This window comes from Fundulus heteroclitus, unplaced genomic scaffold (genome assembly GCF_011125445.2).
Source record: "Fundulus heteroclitus isolate FHET01 unplaced genomic scaffold, MU-UCD_Fhet_4.1 scaffold_76, whole genome shotgun sequence".
In the NCBI taxonomy this organism is placed as follows: Eukaryota; Metazoa; Chordata; class Actinopteri; order Cyprinodontiformes; family Fundulidae; genus Fundulus; species Fundulus heteroclitus.
This window is the reverse complement of record NW_023397208.1, coordinates 4,667-32,586: the sequence shown is the minus strand read 5'-3', so window position 1 is coordinate 32,586 and position 27,920 is coordinate 4,667. Positions and strand designations below refer to the sequence as shown.

At 40.8% G+C, this 27,920-nt stretch overlaps 3 protein-coding genes across 5 annotated transcripts in view; 1 reads left to right on the top strand and 2 right to left on the bottom strand.

Annotated features, from left to right (window-relative positions):
* The window catches only part of chgb (chromogranin B), a 5,299-nt gene extending 2,338 nt beyond the window's left edge, over positions 1-2,961 (top strand). Inside the window, exons 2-5 of the mRNA XM_036134202.1 lie at positions 6-759; positions 910-1,000; positions 1,195-1,305; positions 2,602-2,961. Of these exons, the coding sequence (XP_035990095.1) occupies positions 6-759; positions 910-1,000; positions 1,195-1,305; positions 2,602-2,682 (1,037 nt within the window). The 3' untranslated portion in view covers positions 2,683-2,961. The remainder of the gene's footprint in view (positions 1-5; positions 760-909; positions 1,001-1,194; positions 1,306-2,601) is intronic.
* On the bottom strand, positions 2,962-11,493 carry trmt6 (tRNA methyltransferase 6). Its single transcript, XM_012866663.3, has 12 exons — positions 11,183-11,493; positions 10,898-11,028; positions 10,181-10,290; positions 8,667-8,758; positions 8,492-8,575; positions 8,270-8,394; positions 7,958-8,128; positions 6,614-6,774; positions 6,426-6,511; positions 5,671-5,773; positions 4,520-4,606; positions 2,962-3,564 (listed from the first exon to the last, which is right to left on the bottom strand). The coding sequence occupies exons 1-12, from the start codon at positions 11,287-11,289 to the stop codon at positions 3,412-3,414; spliced, it is 1,410 nt and encodes a 469-aa protein (XP_012722117.2). The 5' UTR covers positions 11,290-11,493; the 3' UTR covers positions 2,962-3,411.
* Positions 11,494-15,304: 3,811 nt separating this feature from the next.
* On the bottom strand, positions 15,305-25,547 carry fermt1 (fermitin family member 1). Of its 3 annotated transcripts, none has more exons than XM_012866658.3 (16): positions 25,431-25,547; positions 23,851-24,004; positions 21,763-21,860; positions 21,161-21,296; positions 20,915-21,052; positions 20,045-20,228; positions 19,864-19,966; positions 19,617-19,724; positions 18,297-18,428; positions 18,084-18,133; positions 17,653-17,777; positions 16,933-17,039; positions 16,590-16,814; positions 16,374-16,498; positions 16,148-16,289; positions 15,806-16,045 (listed from the first exon to the last, which is right to left on the bottom strand). In XM_012866658.3, the coding sequence occupies exons 2-16, from the start codon at positions 23,999-24,001 to the stop codon at positions 15,872-15,874; spliced, it is 1,998 nt and encodes a 665-aa protein (XP_012722112.2). In that variant the 5' UTR covers positions 24,002-24,004; positions 25,431-25,547; the 3' UTR covers positions 15,806-15,871. The 3 variants fall into 3 exon arrangements, with proteins under 3 accessions (XP_035990092.1, XP_012722112.2, XP_021174280.2); XM_021318605.2 differs by lacking the exon at positions 25,431-25,547 and adding an exon at positions 25,266-25,409; XM_036134199.1 differs by lacking the exon at positions 25,431-25,547 and having other exon boundaries at positions 15,305-16,045; positions 23,851-24,001.
* Positions 25,548-27,920: the final 2,373 nt, after the last annotated feature.

The following is a 27,920-nucleotide window of genomic DNA, read 5'->3' as shown; positions in this document are numbered from 1 at the left end:
GGAAGATGGGGGAGAGCCAGAGGAGGAACGCAGTCAAGAGGACTGGGACGTAGAGAAAAGGCAGGATGCGAGAGACAAGCGGATATGGAAACCCACACATCGCTATCATCACAAGATAAAGCTCCACAGACGCAGCGATGAACCATCGGAGGTTGAAGAATATGAAGACCGCAGTCAGGAATCATGGGATGTTGACAAGAGGGGCTGGAGGCCTGGCAGATTCCACCAAAGGAGGCAAAAGCGGGATGAGGAGCTTTCGGAAGAAGCTAAGGAAGAACCTGATGAAGAACGAAGCCAGGAGTACTGGGATGTTGATACTGGAAGAGAAAAGAGGGAGTGGAGGGCTGGCAGACATCACCAAAGGAGGCACAAGCGGGATGAGGAGCTTTCAGAAGAAGCAAAGGAAGAACCCGAGGAGGAACGAAGCCAGGAATACTGGGATGTTGATACTGGAAGAGAAAAGAGGGAGTGGAGGGCTGGCAGACATCACCAAAGGAGACACAAGCGGGATGAGGAGCTTTCAGAAGAACCTGAGGAAGAACGCAGCCAGGAATACTGGGACTTTGATACCGGTAGAGAGAAGAGGACATGGAGGCCTGGCAGGTATTCACAAAGGAGGCACAAACGTGGTGAGGAGCTTCCAGAGGAAGCCAGGGAAGAGCCCAATGAAGAACGCAGCCAGGAATACTGGGATTTTGACAAAAGAGACGAGAACGAAGATGAAGAGAGAGAGGAAAAGGACAGAGATGAAGCCCTAAGGTATTTTACCTAAATTAGCATTTTGTTTGTTTGTACCATTATATGTAGCAAATATTTTATATTAGTAGAGGTAAGGTATGAATGAATCAACAAGAAACCGTTCACTTGCACTAACAGAACATATCTGGCACCTAAATTGGTCACGTTTAGGTATCTGGCCGAGAAGCGCAATCCCTGGATTTACAGAGGCTATTACCACCCTGCCTGGTTTAAGAGAGACTCAGATGAGCATGCAACTAAGGTGAGCCTCAAAAGTGATAATTTTACCTAATATTTACAACATTTTATATTTATGGGCGAAAGCTTGCAACTTTGCAGACTTTAATGAAACCTTCCAAGGCTAAACAACATGCATCCTGAAATGTTGCCATGCCAGAGATCATATTGAAACAGTGATCATGTTGAAATATTTTCTTCTTCTGCGTTTTGTTTTAGATGGATGAACTGACCAAACTGCTGAGCTACAAGTTAAACCAGCTGTCTAACCACTCCGATAAAGAGGAGGTGAAAAGGAGTCCACAGCAGAGACAACTCACTCCACAGGAGGTTCGGTCATGCCGTCTTTAACCGATTATCTAAGTGTATTCATGCAAAGAATGACAGGAGAACAAATTATCTTGTGCTGCATTGTTTCAACTGCAACTTGAGATTAGGCCGCAGCCAAAACACATTTGCCCAGCTTGAACCAAAAGCAACCTATGTAAGAGAAATTAAGTATTTTGCACGCACCTCTGCTAAAATGGCACACACTGCATTTGGCTGACCTAATGAAGTCATGAAGCACATCACATTGCAGTAATGCTTTACTGCGACCGAGAAGCTCATCATGGAAATCTCCCTAGAACTGAGCAAACGAGCATCTGTGAAAATGCGCAGGTCAGGTCCCAGAAGTGGTGCAGTGGAATCTGGACTGGTGAACTCGGCCTCCCTTAACTGTATTATTGTCTCCCTCACTACAGCACATCTCCTTGCTTACCCCGTTTGACTTCTCCACACCAGTATTTTATGACTGCTGCAGTAATCACACCAAGGAGCAAATGATTTGAGTCTCCGAGAGTAATCAGGCTAAAGATGTCCATAAAGATCGTGGAGGAGTTCCGCCTGCAGAGGCTCGTCTCATCCCATACATTAGAGCGGGAAAAACAAATTACTGATGCAGCATCAAAGTGATTCACTGGTTCCACAGTACTGCGTCTTGCAGATTGAGGGAATATGTAACCCAAGTGAGCGATTCATCCATTAGAGGTGTATTCCTGACGCAGGGACAGGCTTACATAAATGCTGTAGCGAATGTGAATGCAGAGGCAAACCAAGCTGCTGCTCAGGGTCTGAGAGCGCATACATTTTCACAGCATGGATCTCACACTTCATGTTGAGATCAAGCTTCCAAATTAATTTGTTCTAACCTTTAAGAATAACTCATATTGAATCTTTCAAATGATTCGTGTAATATTTAAAATTTTTGGCCAGAGCAAGAAAGAAAAAAAAAAAAAAAAAACTTTCGATAGTTACAATGCTTCCAACTTAAGTCAACCTGCTTAAGTTTTCTGTGGATACATGTTGCACAGGAGCTGAACCAATTAAATTCAGCCCCATCTTCCCGACTCAACCAAATGTTTACTAAAATGCTGTTAGGGGTGGCTGGTGGGCTTAATAGGGGGTCGGGTCCCGACGTCAAGTTCTGCTACAAGCCCAATTCAGCCTTCCAGAGACCTGACTGAATGGGTTCAACAGTTAATGATTAAACATGTTTATTGCTTAACAAATGCGACAAAACTGCTGATGAATGTCTTTTGGCATTTTTAAAGGAAATGCTTTTTTTCCCCCCTCCCCCACCCACAGGAGAAAGAGCTGGAAAATCTGGCCGCGATGGACATGGAGCTGCAGAAAATCGCAGTCAAGCTGCATGACAAGACCGCATAATCCTGGAGCTTTTTACTACCATCTGTGAATAATGCCAAGTTTGTCTATTTAATGTGATTCATGTTAAAAATGGAACAAAAATAATGCAAGAAGGCTTGCAACGTGTTAACTGCTTCGCTCACTGTTTATGTGATGTAATGTATAACTGAACAGCATGGGAACGGCTTGGATGTTTATATGCGTTGTGTGAAAATGAGAAAATACCATGAGACAAAATATTGTCATGTATTTCAGCGCTCATTCTGTTTGCACTCAATAAAAAAAGGAGTTATCCTGGGACCAAATGAAAGTTGAATTTATTTCTACAATTAAAAGAGGTCACAATACATCATTTCTTAGAGATTTGGTTTTCCTGCACAAACCCTGATGTAGATACAATAAATCTTTATTCGGAACTGAGTTCTATAACAACTCTGTAAAATAAAAACATGTTTAACAATTGCCGCCAAGGGATGTAACGCAAACTTGTCTCTTAAAGAAATAAATCCCCTCCGTCTCTTACATAAGGAACACACTGAGCTGAGATGACCTGTTTTGGGATTACACTTTACTCCTCAGCTGATGTGAGGACAAATACAGAAGAAGGTGCTCTGATGGATGCAAACCAGACACCCCGTCTTCATTTCTGCAATAGTGTCACTTCAGTTCAACAGAGTGGAGAAAATAAATCCCTGCAGGTCACGCCAACATGCCTCTGACAGATCTGACCCTTCGTCGTGTGTTTATCCCTCAGTCTTTCACTTTTTGTCTCTTTGGAGCCGGTTCCTCGGCCTGCGGGGAGCCTGCCGGTTTGGATGGGTCCGTGGCAACAGTGGTCCCTGAGAGGAGGTAGCCCCCGCCCCCGCTCATCAGGAGCAGAGGATGTGTCCGGTCAGGCAACACCTGGAGACCAAACAGAGACCAGTCAGGAGGGATTAACTGGAGAAATGGCAGGGGGAGAAAAACCTCACAGGATGGAACAAGTCTGCCGATTGTCTACTAGGTACCCCAAACTGGCACAAAGAAAGAAAAGTTTCTTAGGCTTGGAATAAAGTACGAACACAATGAATGAAATAATTATAGATTTACATGGGTTAATAGAAAGATGGATAAAGCTACAGGTAGGAGAACAGATGGATGTATAAAAAGATCAGTTAATGGATGGATGGATTAAAGTCCATATTGGTTATGGAATGGATAAAAAGATCGATCAATGGATAGATGTGCTTTATTCTACAATAAATAAATCAATCTGATAAGAGCAGCTTGCTTTTAGAAATTCTGATTTCATCACGTAAACAATAAAGCCTGGTTTATGCATGAGGCATCTGCAAGGTCATGTTAAGTGATTTTGACCTCCACGCTACTCCGAGTGGACAGTCCCAAGCGGAGAAACATGGCGGACGAGCAAGCGCTCCTTTTGGCGGAGCTTTGTAAATATAGACATCTTTATGATTTGGCACAAAAAGATCAACAAGTTAATTTCCGTCTCTCTTGGAAGAAAGTAAAAGGCCTAAATGTTGTTAACGACTGTTTTCTACTTCTGCGTGTAGTGGGGTGTAGTACACTTGGTGTAGGAGCACAACACTGGCCTGTAGAGTCTAGAAGAAAAGTGATACTTCAGAGGAAGAAGTAGCACTTTCATTTCTGCGTAGAACGTACGTGCGTCAAGCATCAAGCAACCTCAAGATGGGGAATAAATTTCCTATTCCATACTTATTTCAGCTCAGGAAAATACTGACATTCAATTCTCTGTTGTCCCGGACAGTGTAGGAACCCTGAATATGAAACCGCTGATCCTATCCAACTGGATTTTAAACCAAACAATACATTGCTTAGCCAGGGTTGAAGCATTTACCTGGTAATGCCTGAGCCAGGTGTCGGTGAGCATGAGGTTGACCGTCCCACCTTGTTCTTTGAGCTTTGTGTAGCACTCAATAAGTGTCTGTAGACATTGAGTCGAAAAAGGACAAACACAGCACAAGATTTAAAGAAGAGAATACATGTATTAATACGTTCACACGAAGTCAACCAAACAAAATAGAGCCAGACGTCTAACAGATTCATTTCCAACTGCAGCTCTTAGCGAGGAAGTCTAACGGCATGTTCTTCCAGTGACCCTCAAAAGATGCAACGCCTTGCAAAATTACCTGTAAAGCTTGAAATTTTCCAGTTTCTCACATTAGAACTAGAGATTCCAATATATTCTAATATGACAGAGCAACACAGAAAGTGTGCAAACGTGACAAACAGTTGAAGACTTTTACAGATAAAAGTGTGTCATACATCTTTAATAAGCGCACGAGTACAATATTTATAGGACCACTTTTTCCTGCAATTACAACTAATGTTTGGGGTATTTTTCCACCAGCTTTACACAGCTAAAGACTAAAATTTCTCTCTATACTCAAAACAGGATGGATAACGCGCATCTTGGGTGGCTGATTTTCAGGTGTTGCCACAGATTCTTAGCCGGACTAAGGTTTAAACTCCAACTGGATCGTACTAATACACGAGGGTTTAAGGTTGTTGTCCCCGTGAATGCCAATCTCAGCCCCAGTCTCAAGTCTTCCGCATCTTCTAAGGAGTTTCCTTTTTGTGTTGCCGCGCATTTAGCTTCATCCAGCTCACCATTAACTCTGACCAGCTTTCCTGCCTCTGCTAAAGAAAAGCATCTCTACATGCCGATGCCATCTCTACCATTTTTCCACACAGGGGATGGTGCATTCTGGATGAGGACTGTTAATCCTTACGCCACACATAGTGCTTTACCTGTGAGCCAGAGAGCTCAGATTGGGTCTCATCTGACCAGAAAACCTTCAACATCACTGCTGTGTTTCATCTCAGGGGATTTCTTTCAAAAAGCCACTGTTCCATAAAGGCCAGTTCAAGTTCAAGGGATGTAAGTAACTTTTGCAAAGCACCGGTAGGTCCAGGGAATACATTTTTCCTTAATGCCCATTTATTCTTAATTAGGAAATAAAGAATGACTGCATCTGGTGCGCTTACCTCTTTGTACTGGGAAAAGACCACAAACGGCCGAGAAGGAGAGAGGAATTTGAGCAAGCCCAGGAGAACAGAACAAGGGTGAAAGTGACTCGCTATCACCAACCTGCAAGTAGGGAAAAAAAAAAAAAAAACGATGATCAAGCAAACATGTCTAACAAAAGAAAGCAATGTCAACAGCACATTCTGTAATTGAAAATGTGCAGCAAGGCAGGATGGTAATTCAGCTCATCGGTGCTTCAAGCGACACAGAACTCACATCTTTTTTTTTTTTTTTAGAGCAGGATGAGAAACAGTAGAAAAAGGCTGATTTAGGACAAAGTAGAAAACTGTTGTTTATTGCTTACTGTAAAGCTTCATAGATATAGAAAAGTCTATGAGCGGACAAGATCAATACTTGTACTTCTGGCACAGACGTCACCTTCTTATAGCTCAACCATCAATCATAAAAGCTATAAGGTCTTTTGTTTTATGTGGGAGTTAACTGCAAAGCAATCAATTTGTTCACCTTGGAAGAGCCCTGCTCTGTAATCACTTCAAGCTCAGAGAAAGGCAAATTATTTTTTATGACTGTTATGGACAGCGTTAATGATTTAATCATTCATAACTTCCCCCCCTGCAAATCTGTTTTAATGGCTTTTGTTTGGTACATAGCACTGATGAAAGTGGAGCCGGGACAGAAAGAGGCTGATGCTGGGAGAAGCAGAGTGCTGCAGAGACACTAATCTGAAGGCGGCTTCTAACAATCTGAGACCAACCCATCAGCGTTCCTTCCTTCCAGCAGGGCAGCCGCCGCCGCCAGCTTCCTTCGCTTCTCTTCTAGCTTCACTTTTCTCTCTTGAGCCTAAAAGTAGCAATGCATTGAAATTTACATAACATAAATGACTTTAATTGTCTGCCTCCTAATAGATAATTAAAAGAATAGGTGTGAAACTTTGGGAGGTACTTTTGCTTCTTGCCGTTTCTCTATCTCGAGTTTCTCCTGGTCTTGGCCCACGTCGTCCCCGGTGTTCGCCTCCATGCTCTCCTCCTCTGGACTGCCTTCCTGCTGTTCTGCCTCAGGCTGCTTTTGCTCCTCCTCTGCAGCCACGCTCAATTGCTTTTCCTCTGCAATGTTGGAAGAGACAGGGTAAAGCTATAAAATAAATAAATGACTGTCATAGTGATTCATTTACTTTAATTTTGGAGAACAGAGAGAGGATTAGGAACTAGGGAGCCAAGCTAACCAGTTCTGAGAACAGGGCAATAAAAGGAACACACAGCCTACGTTTAAAAGTAATCAAACTGAAAACACAACCCTAGCACCTAGGCATCAGCTTCTTGTTTACAAAAAGAAAACACGTATTAGACCAGCACAGAATTAGACGGTGCTGGCTCAACCCCGGCTGTGCAGAGGTTTAATACAAAGCGTAACTGCCCCCTGTAGGTAAGACACTGGCCACGCATACAGTCATTAGTGAAAGGACAAAGATGCATGGTTTTCAAATTTTTTTTCCAAATAAAAATCTCAAAAGCGTGTTTTCCATTTGTATTCGGCCCCATTTAATTTGATACCCAAACATCCACCACTGAGCAAAATAGCATCATTAAGACTAAAGGGAAAACCTGACGGGTGAGGAAGATTTGGGCTTACATGCTAAATGCCACGGGCAGCAGAAAACCAACAGTGCACACTAATTTGAACATGTCCTAACGGTGAAGCATGGTTGCAGAACCATCGCGTTGTGCTCTTCTTAAACGGGGACCGGGGAGCTGCTCGGAACTGGTACTAAAGATGGACGGGGCCAGACAATGTAATCCTGGGAGGAAACCTGTTGGAGGCTAAACAAGACTTAAGAGTGTGCCGGAGCTTCCCCTCCCAGCTGTCGGTGTCCCTAAATGTACGGCGAGAGCTACAACGGACACATTTATACCAGCGCATAGGCCTGTGTTAGTCAACGCCCAGCCCTAAATCCAACTGTGAGCTTGAGATATTTTGCTAAGAATCTAATTTTCATTCTCTATATGTGAAAAGATGGTATAAATATTTGTCAAAAGGTGATCCTTTATTTTTCTCTTCTTTGGGGGTTAAAATAGTTTTAAACCACTTCACACAAACGTCCAATAAAATACATTGAACATGTTTGCTGTATTTCAACAAAAAGGGAAAAACTTCAAAAAGGTTATGAGCACTTTTGCAGAGCTGTGTGGGTAAAAAACCCTGCTTGCCATTGGCAGTTCAGCCCTAATTTGAAGGAAATCTGTCCAAAAAAAAAATAAATAGGAGACAAAAGAAGAAAGAAAGCCTAACCAGGAGCGGAGTCTTTAGCACTGGCGTCCAGCGTGCCCGCCAGCAAAGCGTTGACGTGGCAGATTGGAAACTCATGCAGCGTATCGTGAAAATGTGCAGGGAAGCCAAAACACTCCACCCCCGCCCGGACAGGCCCACCTCCTGGGTACATCTGAATCACCGAGCCGTAGCCTGGATGGGGAGGACACAGAAAGTAATTACATAAAAGGGCAAAAGAAAGGCTTTGGTCAAAGCCCACGAAGACAGCCTTCCAAAAGAAGCGGAAATCTTTCACACGTGGATAGTGCACACAGCTTGTTAAAGACAACCTGCCTCCCATTCGCTCCATGATGGATCCCAGTACCAGTCCGGCACAGGTCTCGAATACTAGAACTTTACTGCCAGCGTGGATGTTTGCCAAAGTCAACATCTGTGCCAGCGTGTCATATCGTAGATGGCTGCATCACACCAAAACACACACACACACGGCGTTATGATCGTACGGATATTTAAGAAAAACTCTCCGACATTTTGGTTTTCAATGTGCCATCTCACCAGATCTTCCCCGGTTCGCGGCCGTGGTACATCATGGCCAAGATGCGACAGGTAGGTTTCAGAACCATCACTGTATTTTCATACCTGGGAGGACACAAGATGAGAACAAGTGATGAGACCAGTTACAATCGTTTATGGATGTAGCTGTTTGAGTGTTTGATCAGCAGCGGCTTACTTTTTCTTCTTCTTCTTAATGTACTTATCCTGGGCATATCCAGTCTTATTATTAAAAGTTGAGCTGTTATCTATGAGCTGCTTGATGATTTCCTGGAGGACAAAAACAGACATTAACTCTCCTAATTTCTGTGTAATATTAACTAGAGATGCACTGGGATATCAGTTGCCGATCAGGTTTTTATGCTTTAGACTCTCTGATTGGCGACTGATTCCCTGGAACCAAAAACATTTAACCCTTTTCTGATCAGTGAACACACCAGGCCATGACATGAACAGGTTACGATTACAACAAACCCCTTGGGTGCCGTATTACTGAAGGAAGAAGACTGGTTTTAGTACAAGTTAGGTGATAAAAATGAAATTAGATGTAGCACAATGGTCTTTGCTTTGAAGGCATGTTGGATTTCAGCGATAGAGATAGAGACCGTTTTTTTCCCCCGGTCTCTGTCTCTGAATGTGTCCAATGGATTGTCAATATGGAGGGTTAGATGTGACCAGAAAAGCTGAACTAATTCAATTTTATCCATTTGAAAAGTATCATATCTGTTATGAAACATGTTGAATAGGAAAATGTTGGACTTTTGGAAATCACAGTAAAAGCACGGGTTATAAAAGGAAGGGATTATATACTAAAGTTAATACTGCTAACTGTGCTAATCAATAATACTAGATGCTAAAGACAGTTTAAATCGTCAACGTTGCTATTACTGCTGCTAAATCTCAGAGTGTCAAGAGAAGCTCATTCAACTCAGGTTTCGAGACATTTCAGTTCTAATCTTGGACCGGCGTCAGAGAATGTGTCCTACGAGTGGAAGAAGTCTCACACCACGCTGGCAGCAGCGTAGCTAAACACTACGTTTCTGCTTGGTTGGGTCAGATCGAGGCTGTTCCGTATTCACAGCAGAACCGAACGGCACCAGAATCCATTTGGAAGCGGACCGAGACCATCTCAAAAAGTGGGTCTCGGTCTAGTTGTTCAGTCTGGACCAGGGTGCAAAAAAGGTCCAGATCAAGGGGGGCACAAACTTTGGTCCAGTTAAAGCGGGACAAATATATGGCAGTCGTGAACACACCCTATTTTTTTTTTTAAGAGAAGTTTTTCAAAATAAATGTAGGTATTTGTGACATGGTGCCCCCCTACAGAAATGGGTTGATGAGCTCTAATCGGCCTCATTAAGGAGTAAATGAGATAAGCGGAAACTCTTTTTGCTATGGATTCCTTTAACCCATAATTAAAGGAGTTCCTTTTACTTTATTTGAACCATATTAAAGGTTTTACTTCATTTGCAGATTTTCAGGGACAGAAGGCTTTATTTACTATTTATTTTTAACTATTTTCCATTGATCCAGGAATCGGTATCAGCCGATCAGAGCTTCGTAAAGTCTGTTATCAGAAAGTGGCCACAATCTGATCGCCACATCAATTACCTTTAAAAAACAAAACAAAAAACATCTGTCTTTCCACCAGAAAGAAACCATTTTATTGATGGCTGATCAAAATAATTAAGGTACCTTATCCGTCAGACCTTGCTCTTTCATCGTCTCAATGTCGTCCCGAGTCAGTTTCTGTGATTTGCCGTCATCGTTGATGTGTCTGTTGTCTGTACCTGCCACCTGCACATCTAGGAGCCGCAAAGACAGCAAAAGTCAGTTAACATGAAGCAGTAACAGGATTTCTTCACAGATTCACGTTTAAGCAATCTGAAAAATAAATAGCAGTATTTAACCTTTGCTGGATCCAAGCACTATTTTTCTCTTTTTTGAATTTAATGTTTGCAAAGGTTTGACTTTGTCGATTAAAAATACAAATTTGGCCATGTTGTGAATTTTGGAATGTGTAGATTGAAATGTACTGTGATATTGTGTTCTTAAAATTCACCAAGAGCCTTAAAAAATAACTAGAGCAACTGGTTCCTTTGACATATTTTGTGTCATTGACCATATTAAAATACTTTTTGAATTCACTACCATTCAAATTTGATTTGTATAGTTTTGTTTATCTTTAGTTTTGAAATTCCTTCAGTGTTGTGTTTTCTTGTTTTCTTCACCCAGTGAAGACATGGATATCTAGCAATTTGCATATATGGGGTGATAAAAAAAAAAATAGCACAACAAACTAAACCAAATCATTGTTGCTTAAATGTTCTTGACAATCCCACGAAAAGAAAAGGAGGCACACACTGAAGGGGACACCCCCAATGGCTGAAATGTGTGTAGTGTATGACACACCTGTGGAGCTTTCTGTTTCCTTGTTTTCCTTTGGTTGCAGGGTTCCTCCGGAGGCAATCTCAAATGTAGTGCTGTACAGATGTCCCACAGCGTTGTCCAGGAAGATCCACTGCTTCTCAAAAATCACCTTTCTGGGAGGCAAACCGGCCACAGCCTGTCAATGCTCAGCCTTCAATTCACTCCATCACAATAAGCCCGGCTTACTGCTCTGCAGCATTTATTGCATACTAGTTTGTAGCTGATGTGTACCTGATTAAGCAGCGCATATAATCATTTCAGACTTACTTCTTCCGCTGGATTTGCACAGCTTTGTAGACGTCCCCTCGTTTTAACACTACGTGGTCTCCCTCTTTGATTCTGTACTCATAATCATTATCTTCGTTGTGCGCCATGATAAACTATGCAGAGCGGCTCGAAACACCGCTGATATGTAAACACCGCCTAAAGTCAAATATTTACAGAGCTTTAAATAACACGGAGCAAAAAAAGGCACTGAATTTTCCTGAACCATAAACAGAAATGTCTTAAATTGTTGTTCCCACGTGTTAGCTTTCACTTCCTTAGCCTTTGCGGACGTGTTAAATGAAAGCAGACTGTGATTGGATGATGTTTGAGCCTCTGATTGGCTGGAATCACGTCAGTCATCGTCCTGACCAATAGACGCCAGGTGCGAGTTAAACGGTAGGAGTGTTTGCAAAATAGCTGTAAATGGGATATTTTCTTTACATTCTCTTATCGACTCAAGATGTGCACAGATTTCAATGGAAATGTGACGGCAATGTTAAAATGTATCAATGGTGTTATGGATAATATGAAATTCTTGTTCGATGTAAGTCAGTTAGAGCATTTTACAACACAAAATGTACCTGAATGTAACATATATATATAACATTTTCTAATTTGTTTATTCCACTAGCCAAGCCGGTCCTCGATTGCATGGCATCATCCACCATAACGACAATAAAGTGTCTAAAATGCATTAGGAAGAGTGGAAACGTTCATGTAGCCTATTTATATTTTTTCAAAAATTGCATCTTTTGCAACCCCTTTTAAAACTTTCTGAAGGCACCCAGCATTTAAACTGGACAGACGCAAAAGAAGAAGAAGAAAAAACTGCGAAAAAAATAAATAAAAATTAAATAAAGGGGACCTGCAGAGTGCCTTTTTAAGCAAATATACAAAACTTTCAGCTAACTGATAAATGGAGACATACATTTCTATAAGCCGAATCCCTTTAGGTTTTGGAAAAGTTTCAGTAAGCAAATTACATTAGTGCTCTTTTGTGTTGATGTTCAACAGATAATTAAGAAGTAATTATTTAAACTTTGAGACATTAATCATTTTTGGAGCATTTGTGTATTTATTCTTATTAGAGTAAGGCAATGTTTGGGCAGCAAATAAAAAAATAAAATGAATAAATAAATAGGACTGCAATTTTTACCACATAGTAAGGATATTTCTACATGAAAAATCAAATCACTGAGGACAATGTCTCCCACCCCATGCATAGAGCTGTTGCAGAGCTGGAGAGCTCTTTCAGTGACCGACTGCTGCATCCCAGATGCTCTAAGGAGCGCTTCCACAGGTCGTTCCTCCCGGCTGCTCCCAACAAACTCAATGACATCATGCTAATGGTTGCACTGGTTCTGATCTGATCATTAATTGTTTACACTGTTCCCAGATACTAAGGTAACTTAGTAGCCTTAGCGGCCACTTCGGGAGGCTGCTGCACTATAATTCACATTGCATTATCATGTTTTATGTAAATAGGGTGGAGTCTTTCCATTGTTAAATATTATACACTGTGCATTATTTAGTCTGGTATTTACTTTTTATCTCTTATTCATGGAGTTTCTTTAGAGCTATTTTTGATTAAACTAGTTTGTGCCTTTTTTTCTTCCTCTTTTCATTGCTAATGGTTGTGTGTAACTGTGTGTTTGCCACTGTTGCAACCAAATTATCTTACATCCATAGTACCTAATTTCTGATACATTCCTAGTAGACTATAGCTGAAACTGTCTGGTTTTACGCTGCTCAAAAAAATAAAGGGAAGACTAAAATAACACATCCTAGATCTGAATAAATTAAATATTTCTATGAAACACTTTGTTCTTTACATAGTTGAATGTACTGATCACAAAATCAACAGAAATCAAATTTATTAACCTATTGAGGTCTGGATACAGGCAGATTCAACTTTGCTGTAATGTCCTTAAAACAAGTCAAAATGCAGCTCAGTAGCATGTGTGGCTCCCATGTGCCTGCCTTTTAAATAAAATATACAAAATCAATATATTCATGAATATGTAGATTAATAGTGAAGCCATCTTAACATTATACACTGTTTAAAAAAAATAAAGGGAATGTACAATGTAACTCCAAGTCAAGCACACTGCTGTCAAATCAAACTGTCCACTTAAGAAGCAACACTGACGATTGACGATGTTTCAACTGCTTTTGTGTAAATGGAATAGATAACAGGTGGAAACTAGAAGAAAATTAGTAAGACCCCCCCCCCCCCAATAAAGCAGTGATTCTGCAGGTGGTGAGCACAGATCCCTTCTCAGTTCCTCTGCTTTCTGGCTGATGTTTTGGTCACTTTTGAATACTCACTCAGAAGTTATAGTGCCTTACAATTCTTAAATGTTATAAATTTGCTTAGCTATGTATCACATGCGCTACTTTTCATTATGGGCACACCACAGAAATCACCAAACCAATCTAAATCAAATAAGTTCAGTGATCGCATAAACCAAAATCTAAATGTTATGATAGCATCATTATTCCAAGTTAAAAGTTTTTTATTACCCTGTAAAAACTAGTCCCATTTTCACAGCCACATCATTAAGGGTAGCCTATAATCACATCTTGTGACATCCTAAAACTGTTCCTTTGACTTTGAGCTCTCAAGTCATTATAGAAGTCTGTTTTTTTGCATCTGGCTACACTTACAAATTGCGTATTTTAAGCACAAAAACCTCTCCGGAAAACATTCACGTTATGAAATTTGACATCACGTTAAAGGTTTTACTTTCTTGACAGGCTTTTCACTGGTATTCCGAAAAGGTGAAACTCTAATGCATCTCATTTATTGCATGGTTGATGCCGAACGGTTGTCTAACAGCTAAGCTCACCTATACAAACCTTGTAGTCAAGTCAAACTAAACCAACTTTATTTATAAAACACTTTAAAAACAGCCAGCACAGACCAAAGTGCGGAATAAAAGTACTTTTTAAAATAAAAGAAAAATTGAAATGAAATTGAAAACAAATAAATCATTTAAAGTAGAAATGGCAAAAGTACAAACAAGAAAATACAACAGACAGGGAAAAAAAGTAAATTAACAATTAATATTGGGAGGACTTGTCATGCTTTGGCTGTGTTGTGCTGAAAGCAAGGGTGGGAAAACACATGGATATTCCTGCATCTTGTTTTGTTATACTGATGTTTAAGGAATTTGTTGAATGAGTCCCATGTTTGTCATTCAGCAATAATAATAACATTCAGAAGTTGGCAAACTATGATTATCATAGCTTTGAACAGTTTGGGAAAGGCTCTCATGGCTTTGTAATATGATGGTTTCATCTACAACATTCGAGTCAACTGGAGGCACACCTTGGGCGTATTTCAAGGTACACTTCAAACATTCTACTTCTTTTGCAACATCATGGAAAAATCCAAAGAAATCAGTCAAGATATCAAGAAATGATCCTTGCACCTCCATAAGTCGAGTTCATCTTTGGGTAACCCAAATGTTTGGCTATAATGACCACTGTTCAATTTTTAAAGACATAGTGGGAAGTACGCAAACCTGTGCACACCAGCCCAAATGTGGATAGGGGCAGCATCATGCTGTGGGGATGTTCTACTGCAGGAGATGAAATACGCTGCTGCACTACACAAATGTGTTGGAATTATCAGCAGAGTCAAAATATTTAAGCAACTTCTTAAGACAACAGTCAGCTAATTAAAGCTTATACACAAATGAGTCTTCTAAATGAACAATGACACAAAAAAACCCCACCAAATGAATCACAAGGTGGCTTAACAACAATTACGTAAAGGTTTTGGAGTGCCTGGAATCAAGCTCTAATCTCAGTCCCACAGAAAAATTGTGGGTAGAGCTAAAAAGGTGTGAATGACACAGAAGGAGGTCTACAAACTCGACTCAGTTACACCGGTTCTGCCAAGACGAATGGGCTAAAGACCTGTGCCAGCCTTCATGAGTTGGATAACCTTTGGAAGGGGTCCCCAAACATTTGACCCAAGTAACACAGTTTAGGCAATGCTACTAATAATTAATGAAATGTATGAAAAAATCCTTCCGATTAGAAAAGACAAAACAAATATGTTTATCGCTCATTATTCTTGTATCTATCGGATACAAATAATTTTGGGAATCTTAATCTAAAACAAGAGAAGTTTATTCTGATTTCGTGTCACACAAAGAGTACAGTGTACATCAATATCTTTCAACATACAGGTAGAATAAGAAACTGTCTGTTTCAAGGTACACGGTACAACATTTTCATCATTTTATTTCACTGTAAACACAGCTAAAAAATTGAGAATTCAAATTAATTTCACACACTTTGAACAAGAATGAAAAACAATTCAATTAAAAGCCCCCTAATGGTTTTAATTTTGTGCCACTAATGACAGAAATACATCTGTTTGATGTTAAAAAGAGCTAGCTTCTCATACATATCAGCTCATCCATATTTTAAAAAGACAATCCTAACTACATATTTACATCGACATAATTATGTTGTGTATAAAAGACAAAAAAAAAAAAAAAACATAACGCAAACTGTGATGTGGTTCTGTGCAGGAAGATATATTTCAGTATTAGTGTTAGAGCCCTTTTCCTTTGCAGTGACTTTTTCAAGGTTCACCGTTAAAGATGCAAGCATAGTTTTATGCCAACGAGAACACGCACATCAGTACGAAATGGACAGACAGCCTGTCTTTGGTTATTCTTGGCCTCCGATGAGTTTAAGGAACATTTCTTCGTCTAGTGTTTCATTCTGGTCTTTTGATCGTGTGGAGAGAAAGATATAACCACCAATGAACTCGTGGACCACCTTGCAGTCGCAGTTCACACAGCAGAAGGCTATTGTCACGTTCTGGTCAAATTCTATGGTCACCTGAAATCACATATCAATGACATTTTTAGTCCTATGAGGCAGTTTGTTTGGGAAGGAAACACTCCAAAAAGATACAGTTCTATACGAAGGCCGGTCTCTCACTTGTCTTATGTCCCAGTTGACGTTCCACTGCTTCATGTTGGCGAACCTCCATGTGGTGACGGGCAAGCCAGAGGACATGTCAATACGAATCATGCGGTTGTATGAAATCCCAAGAATTTCGTCCTTCTTGCTACCTTTGAATCTGAAAAGCAAATACATCAAATCTTTCAGTTATGTTAATCAAACATGACGCTAGTTGCACGGTACTGAAAAACGTTGACTCTACCTGACAATGTAGTAGTTGATGCCAAACTCTGGAAGCGACTGCCAAGCCTGGATAAAGCGCATCTTGGCCTCCATTAATGACAGCTTTGCTATGTTCTGGTGGGCCTCTAGGATCCGGGCTGTTAGCTTGATGCCACCATGACAGGAAGATTTAGCAATAACATCTAGCATAGCAGCTGGTGAAATCAGATATATCTGAGGCATCCATCAAACAAACCTGCTTGGTCTTGTGCTTTTTGGCATAGCGAGGGGAAACAAAACACTCGGCATTCATTGTCATCTCATCAAGGTCCGGAGCGGCCTGACCAGGAGGGGGCGCAAGGCTCTTCATTTGCAAAAAAGACTGGATGTTTCTCACTTCTGTCTTATAGGAGCTGTAGGCCATCGTCTTGCCTTTGGAGGCTAGCATGCATGCAGCTTTCCACTTAGCATACTGTGTTTCCTACACCGGAGCGAAGAAAGTTCACCAGGAGATACTCGCAGCAAAAATCTGCTTCAGAATAATGATTGTGGCTGATTACAATACAGCAAAACACTTAGGTAGTAAAGTGGACTTTTACATTATCACATCGGATGTAGACTTCATTCATCCCGTCAGCAACTGGCAGCAGGAGCTTGATGCCGAACTTCTTGTCCGTGACATTGACGTCTGGGACCACCTCACACCCTGTTAATTCAAGTTGAAGAAATTGTAACACAGTAAGGAGCAAAAGCAATGTTCCTGTTTAGCATCCTCCATCTATCCACCGACTCTGGTTAGGTTACGCGTCTCTGCTGGACAAATTCAACCCATGATGCTACCACAAATCTCTGTCACCCAGGGATGGTGCATTCATTTTACACAAAAAGTATTTTGCATGTAGAAAAGTGTAGTTCTGAAATGGTCTGGCCAGAGCACCCTTTTAAACGTGTTTGCTGTGCTTCCTAACGTAGCTTGTGGCCAACTGTAAACATATCTTTTTTCAACTAGGGTTTTCTTTTTGCTAAACTTCCATAAAGGCAAGGTTTGTAGAGTGCACAATTAATAGCTGACCTATCAACCTTAGCTGTGGATCTCTGCAGCTCCACTAGAATTACACTGGGCCCCTTGACTTCTCTGATTAACGCTCCCCTTGACTAATCTGTTAGTTTAGGTGGATGGCCAATTATTGGTAGGCGTAAGTAATTCCTGCCCTCTTTTCCATTTTTGGATGATAATTTTACAGTGCTCATAGAGATGTTCAAAGCTTGGGATATGTGTGCAAATTCTGAGTTATCCGGGTCATCCTTTAGCCACCTACCTCGGAGGTGAAACTGCTCGAGTGGCTCTCCGTCGGCAGCTTCCTTGTTCTTAAAATACGAGATAGTGGTGTCCTTGAACACAAACCAGTAGTCTTTGTATGGTCGAAGGGTCAGTCTTTTGGGCCTGTTTTCACACACGCACGTGCACACACACACACACACCAATGGAGCCCAAACAAGATAAATAATTTATGAGAATGAATTCATTTTTTAACTGATCTAGACTGCTTCTGCAGAGCATTTACCAAGATGGTTCTGAAAACTGCTGAATTTCTTAAAACAACAACCCAAGACATGCACTTGGCTCTGATTTGTCTACACAGTAGGTTTTTGATATTATCATTTTAAGCAAATAAATTGGGACAGCTGTACTTCACATGCAAATGAGTAAACACAAAATGATTGTGGCGTGCATAAAAGGGATTTTTACCTTAATAGCCGAAGGGTGTCTGCCAGCTCTGGAATGTCTGTAATGTCCTCCTGGAGGCAAGGAAAACAACTGCTGTCATTCCCTAACATCATCTTGGGACAAATTTGTGAAGTCATACCTACCAATAGCAATTTAAAAATCAGGTGTTCAGCTGTAACTCATCTTCAGCCTAAAGTTTTAACATGGCTTGATTGTTCCCAAATATATATTTACCAGAATTCGGTCCGTGTGTCCGCCTTCAAGAGTCACCTCCAGGTTAGACAGGGCAGCCTCTACTTCATCGAGTTCTGGCTCACTGGAGTTTTCCAGGTGCTCGTTTGAATTGGTCAGTTTGCAAATGTGATACTGAAAAAAATGAATTATTTCCCATTAGAAAAATGGAAGCGCAAAAGATCTCTGATTTACAAAATCCTTAGGAGGTTCTCCAACTGGACTAATATAGTTATGAATAAACTAAGACTAGTAAGAGTCAGAAGCCAGTCTTTGCGCTGGTCTGTAGGTAAGAAAAAAACTCCTTTGATTCAGTGTGATTTCTTACCCTTTGCCTTAGAATAAGAGCCGAGGATGGCTGATCTTTGTTCACAGGGAAGATCAGCTTGACAACTTTAGGTAAGTATTAGGTTTTTTTTGTACTTTTTGTGGGGGATCAAAAATCCTTTTGTTCCCCTAACTTTTATTTTGCTTAGTTTAGCTCTAAAACAAGGTTGAACTCTTAACTGACTTTATAACTATTCCAGTGGAGCAGGGCTTGCAGGTAACCTTTGCAAAGATTTTCAATAGAAGAAATTCCCAGTTTTTAGGTAATGAGTTCTGTAAATAATGCCAGATTTGGAGACTTAACTTATTGCTTAACTGGTATTGATCCCTCAGTGTTTGGAAATCCCTTAAAGTGGCTTTAGGACAAAAAATGCAAGAAGCTGTTAAGCCTTGCCCAGTCACACTTTTACGCCATCTAGCTTGTTAGGTATGAAATCCAGGTCATAAGTTGGGGCTCTAAAATTCATAATGTACCAGTGTAGTTATTTCGCCTTCTTATGTCTGTATTCTGATCTCTCTCTTTTACTTATCTTCCCACACAGAGTGGGATTTTCCTCATGTCCTGGCAGGTCCATTTGTGTATTTTGATACCAAGCCTGGTATCCTCTATTTTGAGCTTAAAAGCATAAAAATAATTTACACCATACTAATTCAGTCAAATTAACTGTAGCCCCAAAAAACAACCGTGCATGATTACAAACTAGCTAGAAACCGGGCTTTAATAATAATCCTCCAGTGCCTGTAGGAGCACAGGAGGAATTTTAATTCCTACTAACTAATTACATGTTAGTAGGTTGTTCAATGTAAATGTATTATGTTTTGTACATTTCAGCTTTCACAACCCAGATTTTAGCCTCTTTCACAAATGTACCTGAATTAGACAACAATTATATATCATTGTAATAATAATATAATTATAAAAATACATCTGAATTTGTACTGCTATTTGAACAAGTTGTTCCCTGATTGTCATACATGTGTTTGCATCAGGTTCACCTGTAAAGAAGCAAACATCAGCATCTCTTCGTCTGTGCAGTCGATCTCCTCAAGCAAGATGGACCACCGGGCCTGTTCGTACAGCTGGGTTATCCTGATAGCGTCATACTGGAAAATACAAAAAAAGCACCCAGAGGAAACTGAATTTTAGATGTAGAACCTCAAGCCTGGATGGCTCATCTTTTGTTTCAGGGGATTTCCTGAATAAAATGTAACTTTTTGTTCCCAGCGGAAAGCACCATCTTACTTTAGGGTTGAGATCAAAGAAGACGTTGTACTTGAAGCGAAGCAACAACTTGTCATCATCCTGAATTTCCTGCTCCATGAGTGAACGAGACGACTCGAGCCACCTGTCAATCACAACAAACAGTCAGATGGTCTGGGGATGAAAACACAGATGAGACGAGCTGAAGGGTTTCTGATTTTACCCGCCGTTGTTGTTTGCTTTGTCCACGAGCGACAGCGGCTGATATATCTTGGCTAGCTCCGCAGGGGGTAGGTTTGGCTGAGACTCAGCTAAGGGGTTTTCCCCAAACCAAAGGCTTGTGGCGGACATGGGCATCCCATTCTCCGGGTCATAGGTTGCCGTCATCGTCTTGTTATACAATGGGCCTTGTTTGGGGATAATTGAGAATTAATAATTGTGGGAAATAAGATTAGATTTATCTTACCGACATATCCACTTATATTTGAAGGAGTCTGGGTTGTTGGAGGTAAGAAAAAAAAAGAGACTACAGAAAACAAAATTCAACGATGACACCAAACATTTGACATTAACAGCTCAGGACCTGGTGACACTCTCAATGTGTGAGAAAAAAAATGGCCTTCAGATGTGAAGTTTTAAATTCTACCATCACTACATCTTCCCATCAACTACTACCATCTTCCCTGTCTATGCTGAGCAAAAGCCTCCTCACCACATGATGCTGCCTCCGCCATGTCTCAAAGTGGGTTCAGAGTAATCGGGGTGCTGCACAGTGTGAGTTTCCCTCTATACAAATTGTTTCGAACATTTAGTTTTGGATCCTTTTGATCAGAGCAGCTTCTTCCACGTGTTTGCTGTGCCCTCCATCTGGCTTGTAGCAAAATGCACTTCTCATGATTAACATGAAATTTCTTCAGGCCACTCTTCCATAAAGACCAGACCTAAACAGCTAAAAGTTTCCACGTTGACAGAGTCTCCCAAATGCCTGTCTCAAGCAGTTCTGACATAAAAGAAGAATTTTCTTCAGACGCTACCGCTTTCACACTGTCTCACACGGCACTTTCTAGTCTGATCTCGAAAGCTGCTGAAATACCTGTTCCTCCCTGTCCCATGTTAAGTGAGTCCCATATGTCCCAGATGTCTTCTTGAGGCAAGTTCTTATCTTTCTTTTTCTTCTTGGAGGAATCAGGGGGAGGCTTCAGCAGAGAGAGTTCTTCTGATCTTCTAATGTCTATGATGGAGCAAAAAAAAAAAAAAGAGAAGTTGTGAGTGATCAGGAAGAGTATACATTTTTTTCCCCCTTAGGACAGAAAAAAAATCCATGTCCACATAAACTTACTGAGAACTCTGCAGATTTCCTCCACTGCCTTGAAGACCATACTGGAGAAGCAGACTGTTATTCTGATGGTTTTCATATTGGGTAGCTGTAGCAACAGTGGTTTGTGCTGGGGAGTGTAGCGCAGGTCAGCATCAGCCTGTGGTGGTAGGTGCAAAAACGAAATAAACCTCTCTCCAACTTTTTTTTTTTTTATTGCATTTCATTTTGGAATGATTTTTAATGTATGGGTCTGCCACGCACAGCATCCCCCTAAAATACTGTTTCCCATGTATGTGTGCTATTGAACAAACAAACATTTGGCACATAATTATCAATAACACTAGATGGTTCTTGCTCCATTAAACATAGTTATAAATGAGCTTTCAGAATGTTTGCAAGTGGATATATCATTTTGTTTATTAGCCTTCAAGGTCAGCTATAAAAACCAGCTACACACATTTCAAGCCTGGAAGCGCACACAGGATTTATCTATCATGTTTTGACTAAAGAGCCATTCCCATGGAAATAGCTCTCTGATTCCTTGCATAAATTGTGGGGAAATTGTGAGAGCTGTGACTTGCTACGGGCTTGAAATGTTTCATTCTGGCTGGCGTTCAGCTTACCTGAATCCCATACTTGTCCAATGTCCAGTGGGTTCTGAGCAGCCAGCATTTCTTTTGTTCCCACCACAGTGCATGATCGGACCAGTCCTGCTGAGTCTCTGTAGGCGAACACAGAATCAAATGTGTCTTACAGTCCTGCAACTTCTATTAGCAAAATCCCACGTAGGCTCTAAAATCCCATTATCTTTTCTATTAATGATGGTTAATTGAGTCTGAGGTAGTTTGAATTATCTATTAGCTTTAAGTGAAAACTGAATGAGGCATAATTTTTATTAACAGGCCCTTGCAAAATTACTCACACAACATCAACAATTTTCGATTTGGACACATTATAAACGTCAATGCACGTATTAGACAAACACAAGGTGGGACATATTGAGAAGACCAAGTAGAGGGATACATCATTTTCTTTCTCAGCAAATTAAAACATGAAAAACGTGCCGAGCATTTGTATTCAACCCTTTTGAGTCAGTACTCTCTGTAACCTCCTTTTGCTGGAATCACAGTTGGAAGTCTTTTTAAGTACGTCTCTACAAGGTTTGCAGCCAGACTGGATGGAAAGCATACGTGAAAGTCAGTTTTTAAGTATCACCACAGATTCCCAACAGGATTTAAATATGGCCTTTGACTGGGCCGTTCTTACAAATAAAAATGCTTGGTTCTAAACCGCTCCATTGTAGGCTTAGCTGCATGTTTGGTTTTATTATCGTGCTAAAAGTTGCAGCTTTTAACTGATTTTTAACCAGGATGGCCCAACATTTAGCCCCAGCCATCTTCTTATCAAATCTGATCAGCTTCCCAGTCTCTGCCAAAGAAATGCCTCCAAGTATCACGATGCTCCTGCCACAGATTTCCATGGCGGGAATTGGGGAGTTAAGGGTGGAATGCAGGGGTCAGCTTTTGACCACACATAGGTCAAAAAGTTTAATTTTGGTTTCATCTTCCTGCTTGCTGTGTCCTGTGCATGGCTGGTGGCAGACCTTTAAACGGAAGCTCTTGCCTGGGCTGCGTGTTTAGCTCAGGAGTGTCCAACTCCAGTCCTCAGGGGCCGGTCTCCTGCATGTTTTATATCTTTTCCTGCTCTGACACACCTGATTCAAGTGAATGATTTACCTTCTCAGTGTGTCATCAAGGTCAGCAGAGATATAGAAATTAAGCACTCATTAGGCTCAGCAGTGTCAATCCAGGACAGCACCTAAAACAGGAAAGACACCAGCCCTTGAGGACTGACTTTGGACACCACTGGTTTAGATGGATTGCCACTCTTTCCCTTTTCAGATGAGGATTTGATGATTTATTTGTAAAAACAAAAAAAAAAAAAAAAATTGGGGTTTGTGGTGGCAATATGACAAACTTTGGCAAGTTCCTGTACCTAAATGTAAATGTTCCCCCATTTTGCTATAATTGCAAATGTTTTTTTATTTCAATTTTTTTCGTAAGTTACAGGCTCTTTGGCTGACGACGTGGATTTATTTGACTTGAAAACCTGCTCTTTATTCAGAGTCGATGTACTTTAAAAGCTGCTAGCACCAGGAATACTCCCTGTACCCACTGGTGTGTAGGTGGTGTGGTTTAATGAGTCTACCTGATATCATCTTGTAATACTGGGCTGAAATCCATCTGTTGATGACAAGATGTTTAGTCATCTACTTATGTCTCATGAGCTCTGAACCACCTCTCCCAAAAAAACAAAAACAAAACAAAAAAGAATCCCCTGATATTATGTTTATTAGCTCCACCACGTCTACTGAAGACTGCAGGAAAAAAAAAAAAAACTCAGATGAGGGTGTGATCATACTTTGCCCCCTGAGGCTACACATGCCGATGCATTGTGGCTTAACAATGGCACAGCGGTGCAGAGAAACGCAGCCCAAACAAGGGAGTGGCTTGACAAACACAGCTGTCGCAGCAGCAGATAGTAGCCACGTTAAGTCAGATGTAGACAGATATGACAAGTAAATTAGTATTATTTTTTTTATTATTGCTGAACACCCGCAATCAAAAGAATAACGGCTGTTCTTTTTCTCTAGCTGTGCAAATATCAACCAAGCTTGTGCAACTTCTCGTCGATTATTTTTAGACACTTACTGATTTTTTCCACCAACATAAGCATGAGGCCTCCGATGTGCAAGTCACCTTTCACCCTGAGTTTGAACCTCATGGACTCGTCGCCTTGCTTCTGATCCACGTGCACAGACAGCTGCCATGATGTTTCTCCAACCTTTGCAGCTTTGATCATGGCCTTGTTAGAAAGAAACATAAGAAAAAGTGCAGGAAAACCATGATTACGTGCTGTGGAGCGACACCACAATTTCTGTGGTTCTCTTATGTTGAGTCTTCCCCTGAGCTGTTTTGTAGGGAAACATCCAAGGTTTTAAAAAAAAGTGGATTAAAAGTGGATTAGATGTTGTTTCTCAACATTATCACTGACGCATAAGGTCTGTACCCAGCCTCTCTTGTGAAACAACTTTTTGTCTCACTGCTGCAGTGCCTCTGCAATGATACCGCAGCCCCCTGAACTACTCCTACTGTATCAGTCAATGCATTTTTAATAGCACTGTAACATACAAGCAGGGTGGCACAAGCAAGGAAAAAAAAGACAAACAGAAAGCGACGACGCTGCAAAACCTTTTTCCAAAAACGGGACGCATCTTCTGGACACTTGGCCGATTTAAAATAAACAGAGCGAACAGATGAAAGACTTGAGGCGTGCATGTAGGGGGAGATGAGGACTGGGGGGGAGGAGAACAGAGGGTACTGCTGAGGAATGTGACGAGCAGGGACACGACTCTGGTGCAAGAGGCAAGGTAGGAAAACAACAATCATCAGCCCACACCGCACCGGGATCTGTTAATCAGATGTCTGAAATACTGAGAATAAACACACAGACGCAACCCAGCCTAGACTGGTGTAATCATCATCAGAAGAAGAGGGGGGGGGGGCAAAAAGCCACTTGCTTCCTTCTTGTCCCACACACTGCTCTCTGGAAGTGAGTTCTGGGTGAGACTGTGCTGCAAGGAGGCTAGATTAATGAACACGCTCTATTCTCTTTGTGCTGCTGCTGCGTTGTGAGCAGCTGCAGGGTACAGTTCAAAGTGTGAGCCTGCTGAGAGGGAAGACTTGTTGAGATGTGTTGGAGCATGATGAAGCTGGGCCCCCAGAATATACCAGCAACAGTAAAAGAGCAGGAAAAACTCCAGTCTGGTAGCAGTTATGGTTTTGTTGTTGTTGGTATTAGAGGTATACCCTACATCTCGAATACTAATTTGTCTCATATTTTTTTAATTTATGACACGAAGCACGACACGCACGTAGCGCTACATGTAATGAACACCCACTTTTACAGAATAGGAAGACGGTGTTCATAACCAGCCTCCTTTGACAACTGACCACACAATTTGATGGTCCCGCAAATAAAAGGTTTTAATAGTCCCAGAACATAATAAAGCTCCAGACAATAGGTTTTTTAAAAGAAAACCAAGCAGAACACCAGCCACACGCACTTCCTCCTCCGCTGGCCTGAACGCTGATTCACGGCCCCTGTGGTGGGGCTTTTGCCTCGGGTCCGGAGGAGCCCGGCTCTGATCCCACGCAGCTGGGTAGACGTGCCACGCAGAACCAGGACGCGGTCCCCCTCCAAGTTACTTTGAATATGAAAGCGCTCTTACCTTGACTTAAGCTTTCTGCCGGGTGGGCTATTCTTAGAAATTTTCTTTTCAAGCGAAATGAATCGGCGAATAAAGCTCCCTCGGGAGTTCTTGAAAAAAAAAAAAAAAAAAAAACACGCCCAGTTGAGACAGGTAGGGAAGGGAGAGAAGGTGGAAACGTAGGAGGAAGTGACCAAGCGCGCGCGTTGAGATGAGTAACCCCTGAGTAACACAGGTGAGTTTGTTTAAAAAGTCCATGATGTGGCCGGACGAAGAGTATGGTGGTGTAATTCCTATGACTAATTTGAGGTCCAAAAAAACAAAACAAACAAAAAAAAAAACGTCCTGCAAGTTAAATAAAGTCTGGACGAGATATATTTCAGCGCTTGGGGAGTTTTGCGCTATCCTCTTGATGTCCAAATTCTAGCTGAAAAAAGTCAATATTCTGCTAATTGCCTATGTAGAAGGGAAATAAATTACTACAGTACAACTAACTGGGGTAAGACCTTGAGGTAAAAGCATAATCTATCTATCTATCTATCTATCTATCTATCTATCTATCTATCTATCTATCTATCTATCTATCTATCTATCTATCTATATATATATATATATATATATATATATATATATATATATATATATATATATATATATATATATGTAAATGTGCATGTCCAGAAACTATTTTTTTTTATCGTACAGTGCCAGTCCAAAAAGTGAAACTCCCATGTTATGTGGCCAATATTGGTTCTTGCTCATAATGCTCAAATTAAGGAAATCAAAAATTCAGTTTTTCAGAAAGTTTTAACATTGTTTTGCAAGACCAGAGGTCTCCTGTGATGACCATGGTATGGCCTGACAGAAGTACTATATCGTATGGCCATGTGTGGTCTGACTGTATGGCTTAGAGTCAGACCATCCTGGATAGGACTGCTGAATGGACTGGGGTTCAGCAGAAAGTCGGTGACGCCCGCTTTGAGCGCTTTGAGGAGGGGAAGCCGTAAAGGTTGTTTGGTAGGGAAGTGGGCCATTCAGAGTGCTGTGTGCGCAAAAGCATACTTTTCATACGAAATGAAAAGTTTAATGGAAGGAAAAAGTGTGGTAGAAAAACAAACAGGATTGAGGTGGAAAACTGAGTTACTTATTAAAAGTTCAGCTGGTTGGTGTTGTAGAAAGCACTGTTGCTGTCATTTAATGACTGATAATGGACTATTTTGTAAGCTGTCTATTCAGAAGAGAAGAATAAAATAACATAGAAGAAAGAATTAAGTGATTTCATCCATCCATCCATCGTCAATGCCCGCTTATACAAGCAGAGCCGCAGGGGGCCAGTGCCTATCTCCAGCGGTCCGTGGGTGAGAGGTGGGTTACACCCTGGACAGGTCGCTAGTCTGTTGCAATTTCTGATGATGTTGTCTCCAAGATAAAATATCTATCTATCTGTCCGTGCGTCCGTGCGTCCGTCCGTCCTCCACATATGTCACTGTATAAAATGTGGCTTGTCTGCATTAACCATTTTTTATGTCATAGTGTGAATGCTGAAAATAAGCAGAGAAGGGTGGAATAGCAGGAAGAGCTGTGCTTCCTGACAGCCTGATGGGGAAAGCTGCCTCAGAGTCTCCTGATCCTCGAGAATAGAATATAAACGATTACAGAATCACTTTGTTTGTTATTTACTCTGTACAATAAAGGTGTCATTTTGGAGCAGAGGTCAAAGTTCACATTGGCTTCTTATAATCCCTTGCTAGGTATCACTGTTGGACCTAATGTTTGGCTAACACTATCCAAACACCAACACAAACTATATGCTTTTGTCCAAACATCCCAGTATTTGGGTTTAATAAATACCACAACAGCTACAACAGAGTGTAAGATCAACGAGGCAACACATTTTGGAAATAAGTGCAAATGTTGATTGCAAATGCTGTTATGTGTTCTGAGGATCTACTGTTGTTTTATGTTAGAGTTGGAACTGTATGTCAAAGTTTTTGTAAACTAAAATTACTTTTGGCATATAATTTTAATATATAATTCTGAATCTTTTCTTTAACTAATCATTTCTTTGTGTGTAATCCAAAATCCAACATATTCTAATACTACCCAGCAAAAAATAAATAAAAAAATAAATGTAATTTTTTTTAAAATACATGTTTTTTAAAAAAATAAGTATAGTGTTTTTGTCTTTGGTTGATTTAAAACATGAAGGAATTTGCGTTTACATCTTCAACTGGAGGTGTTGTTAAGGTGAACTTTTATTGTTTTTGAAAGAAACAAGCCTACCATAAGATGAGTAATGTTTAAGTTCAGCCAAAACCTGCCCACTTCTTTTAACACCCACATCTTGTTCAATGAATAAATCCCGTGAATCACTTTAGTTAATCTTTTTTTCCATGTTATTTTGCTTGTTTATGAAGCTGCAATTACACATCAGTTACACTGATGGCTAGCCTTATTTGCTCATATGTTTTTGCACAGCTATTTAGCCAGCCACAGTGATTTATGGTCAGA

Bases quoted from the DNA above. Each gene is read 5' to 3' on its own strand.
- trmt6 (XM_012866663.3), bottom strand. From the start codon at position 11,289: ATGGCGCACAACGAAGATAATGATTATGAGTACAGAATCAAAGAGGGA. The intron at 8,576-8,666 runs GTAAGCCGCTGC...GTGTCCTCCCAG, and splicing joins ATTAAGAAGAAGAAGAAAAA to GTATGAAAATACAGTGATGG. The intron at 8,395-8,491 runs GTGAGATGGCAC...GGTGTGATGCAG, and splicing joins CGCGAACCGGGGAAGATCTG to CCATCTACGATATGACACGC.
- fermt1 (XM_012866658.3), bottom strand. From the start codon at position 24,001: ATGATCAAAGCTGCAAAGGTTGGAGAAACATCATGGCAGCTGTCTGTG. The intron at 21,053-21,160 runs GTAAGTTTATGT...GCTCCATCATAG, and splicing joins GGAAATCTGCAGAGTTCTCA to ACATTAGAAGATCAGAAGAA. The intron at 20,229-20,914 runs GTATTTCAGCAG...TCCCCAAACAAG, and splicing joins CATGGGACAGGGAGGAACAG to GCCCATTGTATAACAAGACG.